At 41.6% G+C, this 23188-nt stretch overlaps 1 protein-coding gene across 1 annotated transcript in view; it reads left to right on the forward strand.

Annotated features, from left to right (window-relative positions):
• LOC310945592 (protein unc-13 homolog B-like) overlaps positions 1 to 22134 on the forward strand; it is a gene marked incomplete at both ends in the record, with an annotated part of 78273 nt that extends 56139 nt beyond the window's left edge. Inside the window, 11 exons of the mRNA XM_083911732.1 lie at positions 10411 to 10437; positions 16001 to 16089; positions 16203 to 16340; positions 17744 to 17867; positions 18897 to 18941; positions 19346 to 19417; positions 20422 to 20569; positions 20680 to 20736; positions 21206 to 21289; positions 21600 to 21759; positions 21852 to 22134. Of these exons, the coding sequence (XP_083767858.1) occupies positions 10411 to 10437; positions 16001 to 16089; positions 16203 to 16340; positions 17744 to 17867; positions 18897 to 18941; positions 19346 to 19417; positions 20422 to 20569; positions 20680 to 20736; positions 21206 to 21289; positions 21600 to 21759; positions 21852 to 22134 (1227 nt within the window). The remainder of the gene's footprint in view (positions 1 to 10410; positions 10438 to 16000; positions 16090 to 16202; positions 16341 to 17743; positions 17868 to 18896; positions 18942 to 19345; positions 19418 to 20421; positions 20570 to 20679; positions 20737 to 21205; positions 21290 to 21599; positions 21760 to 21851) is intronic.
• Between the last annotated feature and the right edge of the window lie 1054 nt (positions 22135 to 23188).

Consider the following 23188-nt stretch of genomic DNA (forward strand, 5'->3'; position numbering starts at 1 on the left):
AATCCCTCAAAACATGGTCCATTAGTCTTTGAAATGTGGCTGGTGCCCCCTGGAGACCAAATGGCATGACCTTAAACTGATACATACCGAATGGTGTTCTGAAAGCTGTCATCTCCTTGGCATCTGGTGCCAAGGCGACCTGCCAGTAGCCCTTGCTGAGGTCCAGTGTGGTGATGTACCGAGCTCTTCCAACTCGCTCCACCAGATCATCAATCCGAGGCATTGGGTATGGGTCAAAGTTGGACACTGTATTCAGGTATCTGAAATCAATACAAAATCGGAGTGTACCATCCTTCTTTGGGACCAACACAATGGGACTGCACCACTCACTGCAGGAAATCTCTATTATTCCCAGCTCCAACATCAGCTTAATTTCCTTCTGCAGCAGAGGAATCAACCGCTCAGGAATCCTATAGCTTTTCTGACGCACTGGGGCCTCTCCCTTCAGCCGAATCCTATGTTGCACCAGTGAGGTGAAACCTGGTGTCTCTCTGAAGAGCTCTGGGTCAAGCAGGGGCTTCACCTCTGCCTGCCGGGTGAGGGACAGATGTGACAGGTCCACTTCTGGGCCCTCGGCTGTTGTGGCAGTAGCTGGGAAGAACTTGTCAACAGTATCCTCCTCCTGAACCGCACGGACCAAAAGCTGCTGGTGCACAGGCTCTGAACGCACCTGGAACTCCTTAAGCAGGTTAACATGAAAAGTCTGATATTTTTTAAACCTGTTGTGCATAAAAAGTTCATATGTGACCGTGCCCATGCGTTTGCTGATTTCATATGGCCCATGCCATTTAGTCAGTAACTTGCTTTCACTGGTTGGCAGCAGTAACAGCACTTTTTGACCTGGGCGAAAGACCCGCTCTCTGGCCTTTTGATCATACCACACCTTCTGGTTTCGTTGAGCTGACTCCATGTGTTCATGTGCAAGCGCCGTCATCTCCTCCAGTCTCTCCCTCATTTTTACCACATATGCCACCACATTTTCTCCTTCTGGCTTCGAACTCTCCCAGTAGTCTTTGAGCAGGTCCAGTGGTCCTCTCACCTGGCGCCCATACAACAGTTCAAACGGAGAGAAACCTGTAGATGCCTGTGGGACCTCTCTGTAGGCAAACAGAAGGTATGGCAGCCAGCGGTCCCAATCGGAGCCTGTGTGGGATACAAACTTGCGCAGCATGTTTTTCAGTGTCTGGTTATAGCGCTCCACCAGTCCATCCGTCTGGGGGTGGTAAGGGGTGGTCTTAATGCCCTTTACTCCTAACACTTGATAAACCTGCTGCAACAGTTTGGACAAAAAATTAGTCCCACAGTCTGTTAAAATCTCCTTGGGTATGCCCACTCTAGAAAAAAGTTGCACAAGGCAATCTGCTACTTGTCTAGCTTTGAAAGATCTGAGGGGGAAGGCTTCAGGGTACCGTGTGGCATAGTCGCAGACAACCAAAATATAACGGTGGCCTGAGGAACTTTTCTCTATTGGGCCTACAATGTCCATGCCTATCCTCTCAAAGGGTGTATCAATGATGGGTAACGACTGTAATTGGGCACGTACGACTCCTTTAGCAGAGGTTAGTTGGCAGGTTTCACATGAAGCACAGAAATGAGAGACTTGAGTGTACATCCCTGGCCAAACAAAACGGCTTGCAATCCTGTATAGAGTTTTCTGGAAAGCCATGTGGCCTGCCCATGGAATTGAATGACCCATCTCCATAACTCTCTGCCTAAACTGTTGTGGCAGCGCTAAAGTCTCAGTTTTTCCCTTTTTCTGATAGAGAAGACCCTCCTTCACCATGTAGGTGGCATCATCTAAACAGCTTGGGTTATTTTGCTGAACACCCTCTACATCTGTCACCCTTTCAAACCAGTGCTTCAGTGTCACATCTTGCTTTTGCAGTGAGCTCAGATCTGGGGGAAACTCAAAATCAAGCAGTTCTGGTGGTTTAGGAGGGCTTTGTGCTCCTTGTCTAAGTGAACCTTTTAGCTTCTCCTGCCTTCTCTGTGCTCTTGACTTGTGAGGTTTCACTGGCCCTGCTTCCCAGTCTACCCCAAAGAAAGGCAGCTCTCTGAGGACTCCCTCTGCACTCTGTGCTCTGGTGGTGACATTACATTGTTTTACAGGCAACGTGACTGAATCACTCAGTGGCCCACTGAAATCGGCTACTGAACTCTGACCATCACTGCTCCTGTCAAGTTTGCATATTGGCTGGGTCATAAGGTCATAGAGTGTGGGTACATCATTGCCTAAAATTACAGCATATGGCAATGTTGGCGCTAATGCCACAGACAACAGAAAAGTCTGTCCCGCCACCGTCAGATAAACTTCAGCGGTAGGATAAACATGCTCATCTCCATGAATACAGCTTATACGTGATCTGTCTTCACTCCATTTATCTCTGGGGACTAAACCTGACAAAACCACAGTCTGAAAACATGCAGAGTCAAGTAATGCCACTTCACGCTTTCCATTGACCAGAACTGGGGCTGTACGGCCTGCATCCCTCACTGTACCTACTGTGGCTGGTCTCGGGGCAGAACAAAGGAAAGATGGTTTAGTGTGGCTCAAGACCGGACAAAATGGTTTTGTGTGCCCTAAACCATTACAGTGGTAACACCTGACATCATTTTTCGAGGCTCGGGGGGGAGACTTTTTAGCATAGCTTGTGGCCTGGGGAGTAAACTGCCTATCACTTGAAAACCCTCTACCTCGTGGCTGACCAAACCCCTGTTCACCCCCAGAGGACTTACTTGAATGGTCCCGGTGGTTCTCCCAGCCAAAGGTGGCAGCTCGGCTTCCATTTCTGGCTGATGTGAAGACGTCGGCCAGTCGTGCAGCTTCCTCTGCTGTCTTGGGGTCATGCTCTCTGATCCAGATCTCCAGCTCAGGATGGACCATCCTGAGGTACTGTTCAAGTATCATAGTCTCTACTAGTTCTTTAACTGTTGATTTCTCTGGCTTAACCCATTTGCAAAAAAGGTCTTTTAGACGCACATACAGCTCTCTTGGAGTTTCACCAGACTCAATCTTGAGGGACCGGAATCTTCTTCGGTAAGTATCCGGTGTAATTTCATATTTTGCCAGAATTGCTGCTTTAACTTTTTCATATCTTTCAGATTCTTTCATGTCCATCAGAACATAAGCACTGCGTGCTTTGCCAGTGAGCAGAGGGACCAGACGCACAGCCCATCCATCTTTAGGCCAGTGACAAACCTGGGCCATCCTTTCAAACGTTGTTAAGAAATGCTCAATGTCATCATCTGGAGATAATGGAAGTAGTTTGGGTTCCCTCTGTCTGACAACCCAACTTGCCTGGCTCATCATTTCATCTGGGTCATCAAAATCATAATTTTCGTCATCTATTTGTCGGTGCCGACTCCCATCCATAGTGTCCGGCTCTGTTCTTTGTTCTTCTCTCCTCATGTTTACTTGTTGCTGCATTTGGGAGACTTGAGACTGCATGCGTCTCCATCGCTGTTCTTGAAGAGAGGACTCTTTCTCTCTTTGGTGGTCTCTCTCTGTTTGTGCTCGCATGAGTGATTTCACCAGACCTGCTAATTCATCCAGCTTGCCTTCTGTCTTAGGATCTGTCATGGTGTCTGGCCCGCTTGGCCCCTCATCTGGTTCTTCTTGGCCATCGCTCTTCCCCTTCCTTGGCATCATTTACTGTAACGTGGATCCCACTTCTGACACCACTTGTGAGAATGACGACAATTACAGCCGGATGATACAGCAAAAAAATGATCCATAGGCAAGGTTTGAGGTGGGTCATCAAGGCGATTCTTTATTCATTGCCCTTGGCAAACCGTATAGGCACATCACGATCACCAAACAAAAGAGAGCCCCAGGTTGCCAAAATGGCGCCTATTTATAGGGTGTCAACCTATTACCCTGGAAGAATCCATTCTCCAGGATCCCTGGCCTAAAACATTTTTAACCCACCATTGTTTTTATTTCTGTATCTGCACCCCATCATCTGTGACTTATATATATCCTACTCTACATCCACTGACAGAGAAAATACACCAATACACTTCATATTACCTCCACTAAAATACAATACACACATTTACCACCCCCACACCAATTTACACTTGGCTGCCCCCGGAACTATATAAGTGGCGTCCGTTTCCTGGGGAAGCCTTTTGCCTGCACACCCGGAAGACAAAAGACTGGTGAGTACACAACACTCTTGATTTATCCACTGCACACTCATTAAGCAACACAATACATTTTTAACTTAGCTCCTTGTTTGATCAATTAACAACTTAATAGGCATTTAACCCCATGTCCCTCTGCTCTAGGTAAACTGCGTGGCCTACACAGCACCTATCAGCAAGATCAAGACCCGCCAAACATCAATCACATGGCTACAAATAGTGTTAAAATGTATTGTGCAAATCTCTAATAAAGTGCTGTTGCTCTTCTTAAAGTGTCTGTGCAATTATTAAAGTGCATCTGTATTCATACTCGGTCTAAAGTGCGTGGTGCCATGTGTGCAAAACTGGTGACGATGTGCTCTTCGTCACATTGTGCCTGGATTGAGCGTGCAGAGGAGGGGACATGACGCAGATACACCACACCACGTCAACAGAGCCACTTTGTATTTTGCTCATAAACAACAGACTATCTTGACGTTCTTAGTGACAGAAGTTCCTGAATCAAGTCGTCTCTCCAGGTAGACATTTTTGTTGCCATCTTTGTACAAACCACCTTCTTCTTCTCCTTCGGAGGTTTGTTTTGCTCCGCTGTTGACATGATGACGCATGATATACAGCCCAACCGGTTAATGTCTAGATAGTTTCAGGTTTGCAGTGTGAAAGGGGCTCTCAAACAAAACTCCAAATGAATCATAATTCTGTCTCCGTTACTGCTGGATGTGTTTCCAAATCAACTGAAAAGGTGGTGATATGTCGATTTTGTGTTCCTGCAGGTTCAACCAAAATAATTTATCCTAATTTGAACTGGATAAAAGTAAATCAAACATTCGGATGACATTTTTGTTTAGGAAAGGAAATTTAATACAATTGTGGTATTGTTTAATAACAGGGTTGGCACTTTCTGCAGCATGTTAGCCAACATGTTGCAGGATATATGAACCTCAGGGTGGCAGTTAGAGTGAATAATGACAAGGACCCCATTGTGAAAGGTACTGGCTGTTAAAAAGTATCCTTAATAGTCACCGCGCGCCGAAGTAGTTACAGAGCAGACAGAGAGACAGCACCGTGGCTGAGCTGAGGGATTTGACAAGTTGTTTTCGTGTGCCAATTATGTGCAGTAGAGGAACGCGAGTCTGCAGGTTTTCCTTTCAACTATTTTACCTCCACAAACACAGGAAGGAGCGAGTCCTTAGTGAAACAAGTTTGTGATGTTAAGGACAGACTGCAGGAGTGTGTTAAAATCCCAGGGGTTTGGACTACCACCAAGCCTGGTTGAATGATCTGAATGATCTGTTTTTCCGAGTGGTCTGATAATGTCTTGATCAGGGCCAAAAATGGCATTTGAATATTTCTTCTAAAAATATATATTTGAGTATCTTTTTTGTGAATTATGACCATAAGAGGGCAAACCAATACAACAGGAGACATACTGTAACTACTTGTATAGGTATATTTATTGGAAGCTAAACATATATTTTAAAAGATTTATAAAATAAACCAATATAATAACAACCCATACCGTAAAACTAACCCTAGACTGTAGACCTCTCTCTCTCTCTGTATAACATACCTGCAAACTTGTCGCTTTTCTGCAACAATCGCCATTTTCTTGGTCAGTTAGGTCATTCACGTGAATCGTGTAGAACCGGATATTTTTTTTTGGGAGGGGGTAGAGGCCAGGTCTATGGAAAGATGGGAAGGACACCAATAAAAAATGGCGATGCTTTGGGGGTATGTCACATGCGCAGTGAAACTGGAGCTGCACTGTTCTCTTTCTATGATAGTGCAGACCTGATTTTACTGCGCATGTGTCATACCCCAAAAGCACCGCCATCTTTGATTGGTGACTTAGCCTCTTTCTACTCGTCTTCAGAATCTTGAAGCACACACAAGGCTCCAGACTGCGACCAGATGTCTCGCCATATCAATATGTAAGAGGCTAAACAGCAACAGTGTGCCAGATAAGACAGGAACAATATGTAAGCAGTGTAAGAAGATAGTGCCGTCAGTACTGTAACACAAACACGTAACACGTGAGCTCCTGCAGCAACATCAGGCTACCGAAGCCTCCGTATGTGGGGGGCTAGGACGGTTCACCGCGGCTAACACAAGAACCATGAAATTTTAAAATAGTGTTAAAATCTTGTCTCGTTCTCGCGAACTCAATATCATGCCTCGTCTCGTGAGCTGGAGTTCTCGTCACAACCTTGATTCTGAATGTATGGTATATTTTTTAATATTGTACTGTCATGACCACCCACCCACCTGAGATGGAACGCCTTTAACGTTTCCTCAAAAGTGAAGTCAAAACATCTCAATCGCCCCCTGGTGGCCGGCTGCAGTATAGGTCATAAGTCCCACCCATGTCTCATGATAGCGGATTGGACATGGACCAAACTCAAAAAATCTAGGTACACCTAACATAAACTTTCCCAGATGCTTCTCTCAATGTTTGTTCAAGTCTCCGTTTTTAATTTTGTTTAAATTGGTTATTTGATGCACTAAAAACGGAGTGAGAGGTCATGATTGACAGCTGTGATCGACAAGCGGTTCGTCGAGTGGGACCTTTGATGAGGTGACTCTACCGCCCGATCGCTACAGACACAAATTAAGATCTGGCATCACCAGATGAGTGACAACTGCCCTGCTCGTTTCTGTAACCACCGTAGCATGAAAGCTTATTGGTATTAGCGAGTATTTTCTTTTACATTCTAATTTATATATTAGAATTTTGAATATTTATTGCCATCCTTAATTTAGACATTATCTGAACGTCTAAATCCTGTCTTCTTTATGCTTAACACTGTCAGAAAAAGACTCTTTAAATAACAAGACTTGTTGTTGTTGTTTTTTTATATAAAACCTGAGAATAAGCAAAACGCGGCCAATCAGGATATCACCTGAAAGCAACAATACGCTTTATTAATATGTGAGTCACTGTCTGGAGGGAATAAAGGCAGGGAACAGGGAATGTGAACCTAATAAAAAAGAAAAGAGTGTGTCTGTGATGATTCAGTGTGTGTGTGAAAGTACCTTATGTGAACATGTGTTTATACTGGCGTGTAAGCTTACTCACAAATGTGTGTCCTTGCAGGTTGAAAAGAAAGATAAAGAGAAGCAGGTTGGTTGCTTTTGTAGTCTGTAGTCTGGTTTCTGTGATCTTCACCTCCTCTTTCTGCTCTAAGGCTTCATATTTCCTGATATCTGTTCAGATCGGCTCTCATTCTCCTGAACCTCTGATCTTTTTAGTCATTTTGAAAGCACTTCATTCACTTCATTGTACACAACAGAATAAATAAATAATTATAAAAATCTAGTTCAATAGAAAGGGTTAGTTTGAGGAAAATGACAAATTAACAGTATTGGCTTTCTTTTCAAACATTTTCTTTTCATTTTTTCCTTTCTTTGCCTCAAGGAGGACACAAAGAGCAAACAGGTGGGTGCTCGAATCACAGACCAAACTCAAACTTATCCTCACTTAACCAGCCAGTGCAGACGAGTACAAGTGGGGGTTTTTGAATCTCAAAAGGTTCAGTGGCACCCCGAACACAGGGTCCTACAATATGCATCTTTCTTAAGTGTGTCTAGCTGTGCTTTTTAGTATAGTGCATTGGATATTCATTGGTTCATTTGCCTCCTTGGTGTGATTCATGGGCAGGTGTGAAAACATTAATGGTACTGTACAGACCAAATCTGTTACATTAAGTTAATGAAATGTATTAAAAGTGACTTTGCACATCTACAAAACTGTAGAGCCTCAGCAAATGTTTAAGAATGGCTTCATCAGGGGCCATATTACAGAAACTCCATATCTTTAGTCTTAAAGCAATTCTCACCTTTCTGGCGTTTTTACACTGTTCTTTTGTAATCTTAAAATGCTCCTAATAAGCGTATGGCACACTAAAATGGAAAAGAAACCCACCAAGTGTTGAAACTCCAAAATATTTAATTCTCATATATTTCTGGTACAAGTCTGACCAATCATTTTATTTGGTCCGGATTAAATGATTTGCTGAGCTTCCTGCCTGTCGCCCGTCGCTCTGTTTCACTTGCGCTGCTCATGCTTCATTCCTTCGCCATGAAATCGGGAGTTTCGGACCTCTAACTAGGCAAAGTGCACTGGAATGCCTGTCAAAGGGGAAACTTCTGCTAGCAAATTCGAAGGAGATGGAGCTCTACCGAATTCTCTAGTAGGAGGTTCCCCCTTGACATGGCATTCCAGTGCACTTTGCCTAGTTGGAGGTCTGAAACTTCGGACTTCCCATGGCACTGGAACGCAGCATTTCTCTCTCACCACACGTGTCGAGGGAGCGTCACAGGTCAGGCAGGAGGAAGAGGGTGGGACCTTGGATGACTTTGGATGTTAGGAAAAGTAGGAAAGGTAAGAATTGCTTTAAGTTAAGATATAGGAAGAGTCATTTTTTTCCAATTTGGTATTACAGAAGCAAATCTTATCTTTTTTCATCCCATCTTATCTCAGGTGAGGAAATCCTTACTCTGTTAGAATAAGAATAATCCCCCTCAGTTATCAACTTTTATGTCTGTTACCCAGCAACCGTTTCATGCAAAAACAATGGAGCAAAAACAAAGATGGACAGTTATGAAATTGTTTCGATGGTTTGAAAAAGTGCTGGCCAAAGACATAATATGATGCTGTACGGTAACATCCTTTTTCAGCATTTATACGCAGTATGTAAACTATTCATAAATGGCCTATGCAGTAATAAAACTGTAAGGTGCATATTTATGTTCCAAGGTAGACCATTTCTGTGTGCTTGTGAGTGTGTATGTTGGTCTTGGGATGAGTATGACTCCCCAGTAACGCCTGACATGTCAGTATTTCCCCTCTGTGTATGCTGCCCCCGGTTGACTCAGACTTTTCCCGGAATCCACTTCAAAGAAACGTTCCCATTTGCCAGTTGATTTAGCCGTTGGCAGAGGTCGCACCACTTGATTTGATTCCTCTCCCTCTCCAGGATGAAGCTTGAAGTTGTTTGTTGTTTTTTTTCTTTTCATTTTGTTTCTGTTGTTTGTTACATTTAAATTGTTGGCTTATCATTCCCCTCAGTATATTTATGAAGAGAACAAATAGAACGAGGTGAAAACATGACAATAAAGGACAGTTTTCTAATGTTTGGTTTTGTTTTTCTCACTAGTCAAAGGAGGAAGAAAACAAGGTTTGTTCTTCAGTCATCTCCCTTTTCTCTCCCTGTAGAGCCTCTCTCCCTCTGATCCACCTCTTAAATGCAGCTCCTGACTTTAAACCATAGCCTGGTTATAGCCGTGGTGCAATACACACTCCTCATTCTTCTTATCCTGGAGTCAAACTGATACAACCGTTAAACTGCAGGTATACAACAGTAAAATAAATCTCTTAAAGCCTCAGGCATAAGCAAACTAAGCTGTTTAGGGCTCCTCGGCGCATGAAAATATGAACTCTCTTTGGATTAATTTTTTGTCGTAATTTAGTGTGTTTGAATTCCATGCCTCTAGCCAAAACGGGATATTTCTAAAATCTTAATCTTCATGCACTTCTTATACTTGCATTGCAGTTTTTGTACCATCATAAACTATAGATTATGTATGAGTGAGAAGTTATTAAATTAGAGCGCTGGTACAGTAAACTTAACTATTTATGTAAGTTAACATATTGCATGTTCATTATCGCTATATGGTGTATCTGAAGTCAACAAGGGATGATACTGCTTTTATCTGGCAGCTTTTTCTGTTCATTCTTCCAGGTGCACACAAAATATTCAGTAAAGGATGCAAACAATGATGCTCGCATTGCAGATGCTCGTCTAAGTGTGTGCATTGGTAAAAGCTAATATATCACAAGCCATATCGGGCCGTAAATAAGTTTTGTCCAGCAGTAAAGTACGCGTGACAAGAAATATCTCAATTAGATAACTATCTGATCATTTATTTTTATAAGTTGCCAAATATCGTCCAAATAAATCCTGTTTGGGATGAAGTCAGAGTGCAGCAGTGCTGTAGCAGACAACAATGAAACAATAGATGTGACTCTTCCCTTTTGTCTTATAGCATCCCAATAAACCAGAAGCAATAAACATAAAGTTTTTGTTTTTTAAATTAAAATCACCCACTCACCATTACCCAATCCACCAGACAATATCACAAAAACGCAGCCAAAATAAACCCTCAGACTATTTTTACCTCCTGTGTCTGTGACGTTAAAGTTCTAGTGTATCATGTGACTTTATTTTTTCTTTTCTTTACTTTCTTTTCTGTCTCTCCGGGAAGACTGAAGCCACAGCTGCTCCAAAGAAGGTACAGTTGTGTGCTAGAGAGAGATAAGACGTGTTACCTGTAAAGTGCACTTCTAATATAAAGCTGTGTGTGTGTGTGTGTGTGTGTGTGTGTGTGTGTGTGTGTGTGTGTGTGTGTGTGTGTGTGTGTGTGTGTGTGTGTGTGTGTGTGTGTGTGTGTGTGTGTGGGTGTGGGTGTGGGGGGGGGGGGTGTGTGTGGAGTGCGAGCGCGCGTGCGTGCGTGCGCGCTTCTTTTGTCCTCCCAAAGGTCTTGAAGTATTATGATTCACCAAGTAGACTGAGAATTAGTCAAACCTCTGAAGTGCATGATTTAAATAATCCATGACTGAGCGTGGTAGTTTAACTGTACCAAGGAGATAATATTAACATCAAATATGATGTAAAATATGTAAACCGTGGGCTTTTTACAAACTAGTTATGTCTCGGGCTTTAAAGCTATGGCTCTTATCACTGGAGTCAAGGATGCGGATTCCCTTTCAACATTGGGGAGGGACAGAAAGTTTCAAGCATCAAACACTTAATTTCCTGCAATTGTATGGATTTTTATGCAAAAATGTATGGTGGAAAAGTTTTTGTTCATGGAAAGGAATAGATTAGCTAATTTTGAGAGGGTCTACCCATGGGGACCCCAGGTTGACTCTGATTCTATAAAAAGGACGTAAAGGGTCCCCTGCAATGAGATGCGTCACATCATAAAAGTCCAAAGATAAAGTTGGAGCTGCCCAGTAATACTTAAACACTTGCCTTTTAATTTAACTTATATCTCTGTTTTGAACCCTCTCATTCCGAGCAAGTGATATTAGGTGTCAAATATTCCATTTTCTTGATCATTTTAAAACAGTTGGGAGGTATATGTTGCCCTTTTGACAGGGGCTGGTTGTTTCCCACCTGCTTCCAGAAAGGATAAACACATCCTGGACCATTCTCTGTAGTGAGATTAAATTAATACTGGTCTTCTAATCTAACTGATTTATATTTCAATAACAGTGAGTATGTGGTAATAAAGTGGCTGGTTTGAATCCCAAATACACAGTTGTAAGCACCAGTTGACTAGGTCTCATTACATCTACACTCCTGAGTCATCCTGCCGTCTTATATTGGAAAAGATTTAACCCGGTATTTTCCTTCACGTCTCAAGGACACTCACCTTCAAATGTCTATAAAGATGTTCGACTGTGCCTCACACTTGCAGCTCACATAAACACAGCTGTACATTTCCCTTCTGGGATGAGACCAAAAGGGTGGGCGGAGTGGGCAGTCCAAACTTCCACTTCACTCAACATTTCTCAATTAAATTGCAAGATACTAAAACACTGTCACTTGAAAGTCAAGGCCCTCTTTTAGTCCAATTATATGTTATGGCACTCTGCCCAGTGTCCTCTATCTAATAACACAGCTGCACAGTTAAAGATGGCACACTTTCTGCAAAGACACTTTCAGGATGTCTTGTTGTGCAATCGTCTAGCCACTTGGCTTTTGTAACATGAGGTGCAATACTTGAGGTGCAGCATACTAATGAGCTTCAGGCTGTATTTGACTGGTTTATTGAAGGTCTGGTACCAGGCTCCTCAAGGCCAGTTTGTCCTGCAAGCTGCATGGCCACTGAAAGATGCACCAGGATAGTAAGTATATGGAACAGCCACCGCAGTTAATTACATCTAAATAATATCCAATGAAAAGGAGGTATTCTTGTTTTTAGAGGTCAACAGTCATATCAGTTAATGTTTTTTTAACACTGCCTATAAGTTCATGACATGCACTGAAAATTTGTTATTTTCAGCATTTTGCTTGATTGGCCTCAAGATGTTGTGGTCATTTCTTTGTATTTACCTATTTTTACTTTCAGTCTTACGCTAAACCATTCAAAGCCATGAAGAAATATTATTCACACGCTAATATTGGCTGAAACAATAGAAGTTAGAGAGACATAGACAGGTGACAAATCTGCACATTAAAGTTCAACAGTGTTGTCTAAAACGACTTCTGTATCAGGAACCAAAAAGCCAAAAGTAATTTACTCAAGTTTGCTGTGTCCATGGCATGATGTCTTCTTTGAAGCAGAATCATTATACCTGAAACAAACAAACAGTGACAGCATACAGGGTTCTCAAAATAATTAAGTCATTAAAATTGTACCACAAAGGCAGGAGGACTGAATGCAGTACATTTTCACCCTGGGCCCTTCTTGCTCTTAATACGGTCAGGTGCTGAAATAAACCTGAGCAGGACAGATCTAAGTGTGCTCTGCAGCTGAGCCTGATCTCTTAGCTTAACTCCACGCCAAATCCACAACACATCCATTCTACAAGTGGTCCCTCAAGCTTCAGCTGCATTGATTTAATTACCCACAGTTAATTGCAATAGAGATTTTATGTTGTAGGTTTTTTTGTCTATTAAAGAAAACAAAACAAACTCATCCCGAATGTGTAAAACACAAAATTAAATGTATTAAAACCGGACTTTACTCATGTAGGACAGAAATATTCAACCACATCCTAGTACATCAAAATGCATTTGATTATTGCAGCCTGCCCTATAAAAGCTGTAAAATGTAATAATTTATAGTATATAATAGCGATGCACCATATCAGCTCCGATATTGACTAATTAGCTGGCCGATCCAGCATTCCAATCCAGTCATTTCTTTTTTATTAATATCATACACAGCAATACAGTAACAGCGATCTAGTCACTCTGTTTGCAACACCGGTTAGGGTTTTATATTACATTTTAAAATATCTGTTTGCAGTGCACTTTACATGGAAGGGTTATTTATTTATTTTTGCTGCTAATGTACACATGTATTTTTTTATACATAATATTAAGTACATTTATAATTGTGTGAATTTGTTACCTTATTTTTAACAAGGCTAAATGTTTATGTCAAGCCTGATGCCTTCACTCGCATGGCAAGGTATACGCTTCATTCATTCAACAGTAGGATCGGATCAGTATCGGGTATAGGCTGATACTCTCAGCCCAGGTATCGGTGTTGGATTGGATCAGAAAAAAACTGGATCGGAGCATCTCTAGTACATAATTTATATAGAATACAAGAGGCAATCACTATGTACGTGATTGTAGTTGTCGCTCAAACATTTCCACAGCAACAATTGAAGCACACCTATCAGCGGATTTGCAGTCTCTTGCCTACGCAGACTTGACGTGATGACAGTGAACACACCACAGCACGGTTTTGATTCAGCCTCTGACAGAAGTAGTCGGGAAGACAGGTGAAACTAACGAGTGTGCCAAGTGTCCCAATGCACAGTGCACAATATCAGCACCAGCATCATTTTGAGTGTCATCAATTTCACCTGCACTTTTCCTACTACGCCAAGCCAAAAATATCTGCTGTGAGAAAAGGTCCATTATTACATTGGTTCTTTGATTGTGTCACCTGTCAAATTTACAAAAAGTCTGCATGAAAATCCAGTTCAGGTTCCCTGGTTTGAAATATTTCACCCCCTGAACTAATTGTCATTTGTCGACACACATGTCTCACTTAAATATGGTATATTATGTGCTTTAAAATGCCTACGGAGAAAAGAAATCTACTAAACGTTCTTAGTGTGTAAGAGATATAACTTTAGATCACGACTTTAGCAACTTCCTCCTCCTCCTATGTTGAATATCAGCCCCAGTGTTCATCCCACCAGGTTTATTATACGTTATTATTATTATAATTCATCGGTGTCAGCCTTCTGCTCTCAGAAAGTCTGTTACAGAGGAAAGAGTGACAGCCTCCTGCTGTCAAATGACTTCCACTTAATATGGAATATTTTGAGCTTCAGGAAGCAGTGTGCTCTAGCTTGAAGTGCTCTTTTCACAGGATGTTCAATGGGTTTGAAGAGGCATGAATGAGCTTTTGATCTTTTTGTCCCGTTATATCTACAAACTCTTCTCAGCTGAAATCTTGTTGAGTCGCGATCTTTGCTATTGGCATTTTAGTCAGCATTTATTTCCTGTTTACTGATCTGTATTCATCACATACACAAAATACACCCATACTGTAAGTCACTGTGTGTATCTGACTCACTGTAGTCATAAAATGTCTCCGCCATTGACAGAAACGTGGAATGAAATTATGAACATGAACTGTACAATGTTTTCCTTTTCAACCACAATTTGAATCTGCCTCATACATATTTATTTTGCTGCAAACCGTGTGCAAAGTTCTGCTCAAATCTCCTTAAATGCACTGACGAGAGGTTGGTACTGAACTTGGGTGCATTGTTGTATAGTTTTCAACCCACAGTACAGAAATAGAGCTCAAAAACAACACAACCACCTTTTGGTTTTGGTTATTTATGTTTACTGTAAGTACAGTTTCTCCGAAGAGTGCAACACTTGCATCATTTGACCTAGAATCATATGTCCAGTGGACGCAGCTGTGTCACATTCTGGCTGCAATGCTCCTGCTGTAGCAAACCAAAGCCTGCAGCCTGCAGCTCACCTCTCCGCTCTGGCATATTTACACACTTTCAGCCTCATTGATCATAGCAGGAAGGTATTTATATATATTTATAACATGTGCACGCACACCTGCACCCAATGAAAAAGGATCAATCCCATCAATTCTACACCAGTCTGCTCATGCATGATTAGGACTATATACAAGAAAGATGTCCCTAAACGTCTTTGAAGAAAATACCTGTACGCTTTAATGTGTGACAGGTGCGTCGGAGGAGAGTGTAAACTTGAAAACCGTTAGAAAAACTACCTCACACTGAATGGTCAATGGACTTGTTCTCATCCTGTATAGCGTCTTTCTAGTCTTCAGATCACTCAAGGCGCTTTTACACCTCTTGCCACATTCACCCTTTCACACTGACGGCAGAGGCTGCCATGCAAACCTGCTCATCCAGATCTGATCTTATCATTCAGACGCACCTTCACACAACGATGACACAGCCTCGGTGAGAAATTTGGGGTTCAAAATGTTTCCCAAGGACACTTTGTCAGGCAGACTGGAGGAGCCGGGGATCGGAACATCATTCTTCCGTTTAGTGGATGACCTGCTCTACTTTCAGAGCCAAAGCCGCCCCCAAAATATTTAACCATTAATATTTCAGCTATAAGTAGATGCTGTGCAGAAGTTTGTCTCTTTGTTTTCAAAAGAATATGTCCCCATGGATTTTATACATGGTGGTGAACATGCCTTTGACAGGCATAGCAGCTTAGTAGTACTACATAAAAAGTCATTAAGATGATAAGTTCTTTGCAACATAAGGTCCGGCTAAACCAAAATGTGTTTTTTGTCAATAAATTGTTGTGTAGCAGTTAGTTATTTCATTAAAAACAACTAAACAGTTTGTAGGACAAGTATAAGCAAACGTTTTCGATTTTGTTCACATTTACAAATACTATATAGGAGATGGACCTGGTGTGTATACGCTTTTTACTTTGGCTTTTTACATCAGTGGTTGTAAGTGAGCCATATTGAGACATGGAAAAAAAGGGATAAAACACCAACAAGGAAGAATTAACTAAATCTGGTGCAGGGTTACGTCATTAACTTGTTATCGTTTTTCTCCTCCTGTTCATTTATGTGTGTGTTGTAGCTGGATACAGAGGCAGCCGACATCCTCAATGAGCTGCAGGTGAAGCTCAACACATTCCTCGACAACTTCAGCACCGTATTTGCCAGGAGGTAACACACACACACACACACACACACACACACACACATACACACACACACGGTACTCACCCGGTACCTGCAGAAGTGTTCTTGTGTAAGTTTGCCCCTCTCTCTATCTTCAGTTTCCAGACTCGTATTAACGGCTGCATGCGTCAGATGGCTGAGATCCTCTACCAGATCAAAGGCCCGCCCAACCACAACACTGCAGAGGCAGATGCTGACAACATGCTGAGGCCCCTCATGGAGTTCCTGGATGGGAAGTGAGTGAAAACATCAAACACACACACAGTGGCTCCTGTTGTAAGATCAACTTTTAATGTAAATCATTGTTCCTCATGAAACATGAAGCACGAATAAGGGGTTACCTTTACTCGGTATCCAGTAGAGTCGAGTACCACCCGAAACAAGACGTTATTTTGAGTGTTATTATGCCTCCGTGCAGGGGACAGCTGTGTCCAAATGCTTTATGTTTTTGGGATGTCCGTATGTCTAATTCTTGTGAATGTGACAGTTCAAGAAGCCCTGAAACATTTCTTCAAATTTGGCCACTGTGACCTACCTTCTGGCCCATTCTTGTGAACGTGGTATCTCAGGAACGCCTTGAGGGATTTTCTTCAAATGTGGCACAAGTGTTTGATTGAACAGAAACTCAATTCTTGCAATAACACAAGAAGATCGTGCAAGAATCGTGTGTCACTTGAAAACCCATCTTGTCATGCTCCAAGTAACACGTTTGTGCTCAGAGCCACGTCGGGTCGGCCAATCAGCGGCCTGTGAGGAGCTACAGGCAGTAAATGGGGGATGGTGGCGCTGGGGGCTACCACAACACGAGAGGCGACTGCTTGTTCAACACAATGACTACCAGGTGGTTAGAGCAGGCGGTCAAAAGGCGGTCAAAAGGCCAAAAGGCCAAAAGGCCAAAAGTCCTTGCTGCAGCAGCCTGGGTTCGATTCGGACCTGCTGCCCTTTGCTGCATGTCATCCCCGCTCCAAAAATGCATGGGAAAAGGATATGGGGGTAGACATTACTGAGGTCCAGGGGAGGGACATCCTGAAACTGGTCCACTCATCCTCGATTTGTGCCAGGCACGGCCTGTTAAAGTGGAAGGTGCTCCATAGAGCCCATTTCACCAACGCTAAACTGGCTAAGATATACCCTGTCACAGTGATGCTTGTAACAGCAGTCCCCAGCCGACCACGCACACATGTTCTGGACGTGCCCAAAGCCTGCTGAATTATGGTCTGATATTTTTCAAACCCTCAAACAGGCTCTTAACCCAAATGTGGAACCCAATCCTCTGACTGCTCTTTTTGTGCTCCCTCCGTCTTAAAATCTGCCCACTACTACACAGCGTGCAGTGGCCTTTACTACCCTACTCGCCAGACGTCACATTCTCCTTAAATTGAAACATGTTTCTCCACCGACTCATAATAGTTGGATACGTGAATTTTACAATGTCAAAGGTTAGAGAAGTTAAGGTTTTTTACAGAGGGGGTCTTTAAAAACCATTCCACCAAACCTGGGACCCACTGCTGGCTCTTATTAGTAGTAGTCTCACTGTTACTCCTGATGATGCTGAGGACACTTTCTGGTGCTTTGAGGGAGAGACCAATGAAGACTACCTTTAACTCACATACATTTGTGGTGTTTGTGTGTGATCCAGTCTCAGTATCTTTGCTGACGTCTGTGAGAAGACAGTGCTGAAAAGGATCCTGAAGGATCTGTGGAAGATCGTCCTGAGCAGCCTGGAGAAGACCATCGTCCTGCCTCAGAGCAATGACAGCCTGGTAAGAACAGGCGTCAGACAGCCTTTATGAGAGCCTTTTTTCAGATGTCTAAAATATGTTTAGCTGCTGCCCCCCATACACAGCACAACATTGTTTAGCTTCTGTCAGGACCCCTGTCTTCTTTTCCAAACTGGCAACGTGATGACCCTCATCTACTGTAGATAACACTATCGCTCAAACCTCATACAGCCCTGATTGAAAATAGCTGAAATATCTCTTTAAAGTCCAGCTTTCCACAATGAAGAGTCATCAGAGGAAAGTGAAGGAGACTGAACAAGCAAACACAACATAACAGTTATTCTAGGACAATATTTGTGCATGTTTATTTTAACTATTCAATACAAATCACATACACTGGGCTTATTATTGCCAGCCATTTTAGTCAGTTATGTTTCTGTATTGATTTCCTTTGAATGTCTTTTTTCAAAGTTTTTGTCCTGCAGTAATAGAACAGCAGGGAGGCAGCCACTGTTTTGAAAAACGTTTTTTGTTGTTAACAATTGAAAGTGGACAGCTAGAAGCAGCCGTTTATAATGTATAACGTGACCAAATTCACATGCAGTTGTATTAACATTGAACATCTATGTTTGTGAATTGTTATCGTTGTGTCGTCAAATAGCAAAGCTCATTAGAAACAAGTGTCTCTAAATACACTGAAACAGCTCGTAACTGCACAAAAGACAAACTTTATTCGACAAAGAAAATCACAGTGAACACCATGTTTACGGTCATAAATGAATTCTCTCAGCAAAGTCTCTGCAACTTAATTATAACAGCAGAGTAGAATGAACGGAAGGTAATAAATCTGCAGATATGTTGTGTAGTGTTGGATTATGTAGCTCACATCTCAGTTTTAGTAACTCTGCCGCCACCTGGTGGTGTATGGCAGCAGGTGTGTTTCTCTCAAAACTCTTCCAGTTTGATTTCTTCTGAGATTCTGTTAATCAAGTTGAATTATTGTGAGACTTGTGTTGTAGCCTAATGAAGCATGCAAATATAACAATATAATCCACACCTTTCTCTCTGCAGGGGGCCCAGCTCCTCACAGCAGCTAAAGGACTGTCCAGTCTCAAGGTAACATGCAGGGCGAGGAAAAGGAGCGTAGCCACTTGGATGTTTCTGAAGATACATTTAAAAAGCTTGAATTTTTGTTTCCTGTTCAAAGAAGCAGCTTATTAATGAAACAAATTACTTCAAATGTGGCACCAAAACATTCATAAGAAGAAGAAAACGGTTTTAGAAATTTGTATTCCAAAAGAGCATTTGAGTTGTAGCTCAGTGCAGCCTCAGTCATCACTGGTGGCTGCAGAAGACGTCATTAGACATTGATACATTTTGGATATAGAAAGAAAATAGTTTCATTGCACAAGTGCATTGTTTGAATTGTTTCTGTCTTTTATTCCTTTATTTTCTGTGCTCTTATAAGGAAAGTTTGTCTCATGTCAGTCTGTGAACTCTGGTTGCTGCAGGGAGGTGGTGGTGGTGGTGAAACCAAAACCTTGACGCCAAAACAGTGTATAATCATGGATGCAGGGCTGGAGACCATCAAGGTAGGTGAAGACCTGCACATTCACTCAGGACGAGTCTTTTCATTAAATATGCAAAACTTTAAAGCTTTTCTGCACCATAATTAGTCTGCTAGCTCACAGCATTATCTAAGATCATTTGTCAAACTATAATGGAAAATCCTGCACGTTTGCTACTTTTTTTCACTTTTTAAATGTTGCCAACAGATTTGAGAGATAGAGATGTTTTATTAGATAAAACACACTCAAGTATTTAGTTATTCAGGAGGATCAAACTGCAAAATTCACTCTTGATTTACTGAAATAAGTGTTTTACCGTATATGAACGTTTTTGACAACAAGAAAAAGAAAAATAATACTTTTTTAAAAAACATTTTATTCTGTAGCATATTTTCCTGTATATTATATCTTTGTTCTTTTATATTACATTCTTGTATGTATTTATGTATAGTAGGGGTGTAACCATACATCGATCTGTATTGATAATTATTTATTAAATGATCAACAATCCAATATTGTCGATGCAAAGTGAAAATATCCATACAAATCATCTTTAAGATGCGCCTTTATTTTGAAATTCATTCTTTTTATTTATTCTTTGTTGTTCAGTTGCCTTTGGTGAGTTGATATAAATGTTACTTATTCTGTTAAATAACAGTTGCTATCATATTGTTATCGCATCGTGATAAAACTTGTGATTTACACCTCTAGTATATGTACTCACTGCAGTTATTTTCATGCTTCTATCGTTCCATAAATACAAGACAACATGCAGTATATAGCAGACTTGCACCAACTATGTTTAGAATATTACCAGTATGGTGTTTATTTAGAGTTCTGTCCTTGTTTGTAGTTCAGTTAAGATTTAGGTTTTTTTTGTCTTATTATATATTTCTTATCTACTTCTTTGGATCTCATTGTGTTGTTTTTGTGATTCGTATGGGTGATCTGTCTGCTGTAACAGTGCAGTTTCTCTTTGGGATCAGTAAAGTACTTTATCTGTATATCTGCATTCTCTTTTCTTTCAGCAATACTTCCACGCAGGAGGAAACGGGCTGAAGAAGGCGTTTGTCGAGAAAAGTCCTGAGTTGGCTTCACTGCGGTACGCTCTTTCCCTCTACTCCCAGAGCACCGACGCTCTCATCAAGACCTTTGTCACCACACAACACTCTCAAGGTAATCTCACACACACACACACACACACACACACACACACACGCTGTATGCACACTTTTCGAGGTTGGTAAAAAGTGTCCTTAACCTTCCTGCTCTTTCCTGTCCTGCAGTGCATGATGGGATGGGCATCAGAATCACAGGCAATGAGAAGATTCGACCTGATAGGGGTGAGTCTGTCTATAATCAAACCTACATTTTCCAAGGCAAATTCAAACCTAATTACAAAATTGAAACTTTATATTTATTGTAAACTTTTTTCAATGCCAATGTTTTGCGTGTTTCCTTGTTAATGAAAACGTGTTAACTTTTAATAAGATTAAATTGTAGAGACATTTCGTAAGTGTTTCCAGTGTTAAGACTAGAAAAGAAAACATTAATAAAACATTATAAAAACATTATTTCCTGGTGCAACAAACCACTTGTGTTATTCATTGTCTTGGTATGGTTTTCAAATGGTGCTGTAAATCACTGTATCTATACTGTACTATAGAAGTACAAGATATGTGTGTCTATATTATAACAAAAGGGGATTTTTGGTTTGCCCAGTGAGTCACTGCAGCAGCAATAAGATCAAGATAAGAATAAAACGTAATGATACATTAAAATAATGTGTGACGTGGTGGTTTTGTTCTGCAGGCCCGGGGATAGAGAAGCCCATCGGAGAGGCCATTCTGCAGATCGACATGATGCTCGGGAAGGAACGAAAAATCAATGTCAGAGGTGAGACTCAAATAAACTACTACTTTTTTTTGTGCTACAAATACACCTGACAGCAACAACACTAGGAACAACAACCTCACCTCAAGATTCATTTTTCAAGATCAAGGATGAACTTTGAATTCCAACAAACATTAAGAGCAATTCTTGTTGGCTCAAATTTAGCACCAACAGGGTGAAGATGTTTTTTCAGAAGACAAAATGATGGTGACATTTGTGAACATCAGTATAAATCTAAATATACACACATGCAACAACAAACACACAACAGCACCGTCATCAACACTAAGTCACTACTTGTCTCCTTATCCAGTCATCGCTGTGAACGACATGAAGTGGCAGACATCGGGGATGTTTCGGCCTTTCGTCGACGTCTCCATGGTCGGCCCCTTCCTTGCGGACAAGAAGCGCAAGTTCACCACAAAATCCAAGAACAACAGCTGGTCGGCTAAGTTCAACGAGGCTTTCCAGTTGTGAGTTTGAAGTCTGAGCATTTGCACCAAAACACAAACACTTACCTTTGAAATGTGTTTTACGGAATGTGATTTCCCCTTCTGCTCTGCAGTGTCCTGGGTAAGGAATCGTCAGACTGCTACGAGCTCCAGGTGACGGTGAAGGATTATTGTTTCGGACGGGCGGACCGGGTGGTGGGCATGGCCATCCTGCAGCTGCGTGACATTGCCGACCGCAAAAGCTGCGTGTGCTGGTGTCCGCTGGGGTCGCGCATTCAGACCGACGAGACGGGCATGACGGTGATGCGTATCCTGTCTCAGCGGCCTGCCGACGAGGTGGCCAAGGAGTTTGTCAAGCTGAAATCTGAAACTCGTCCGGCGGAGGAGGGTAGATGAGCTGATGCACTCACTCAAGACCAGAGACTTATTGGAAAACGTTAAAAAAAACTGGTGTTGATCACGGTCACACTTTGGAGTCAGGGCTACGTGGTTTTGTCTGTTGTTTATGAAGCACTGTCATCTTCATCCTCAGTAAACGCGGACCATTAAAGCCTCCGGCGCAGAAGATACTTGAAAAGACAAGCAAGTTGACTGTTTGTCACAAAGAAATGTTTTCAATTCAATGGCCACATTTTGAAAGATGTTTTCTCAAAATGTTAAAAAAGAAGCCCCAATATAATAATAATAATAATAATAATAATAATATATTTTATTTGTATTGCACTTTACAGTCAACAAACTCAAAGTGCTACAGAGCAGAGTAGAAACAATTAAAAAAAAAAAAGTAAAATGAAAAATAAGTAATAACGTAAAAGGAGAGCATCTAAAAGACATTTAGCAATATCAAAACTATCAAGGGACATATTGGTTTAAATCACCAACACAGAGGTCAAAATAGTTCTGGAGAGAAACTGTTATGATCTTCTTCTGATGACAGACTATTTTGATCGTCTGTAGCAAATTAAATCATCCATTGGGCGTCAGAGCTGCTCACCCAGAGGCTGTTCACCTTGTAGACCTGCTGCGGATATGGGTACAGCCTGGCGCAAGATTTACACCTTTACTACCCACAGCTTTTTACCAAACACACATTCACTGGAATGAATGTGTCTGTTTACCTGACAACATGAAAAGGTGTGAACTGAAAAGGCGGTAGTTTTAAAAACCAAATGGACCTGAGCAGTAAATTCTGACTGCTATTAAGCAACTGTTTAATGATCAGTATCCCAGATTCTTGTACTGTTTGAGCCTTTGAGGCCTTTTGACTGCTAATACAGTATCTCTGTACCACTGTCTACTCTGGTCCACCACCCCCCCCCCCCCCAAAAAAAAAAATTGGCATTCAATTCAAGTCATTAAGCAGCTAATTAGTGTCACAAAAACCCATTGAAATGAACAAATGTCACACTTAGCATGAGTTCGGGTTTTTAACTGAGATTTAAGCAGGTAA

The sequence above is a fragment of the Echiichthys vipera genome, assembly GCF_963691815.1.
Source record: "Echiichthys vipera genome assembly, chromosome: 4".
Classification (NCBI taxonomy): Eukaryota; Metazoa; Chordata; class Actinopteri; order Perciformes; family Trachinidae; genus Echiichthys; species Echiichthys vipera.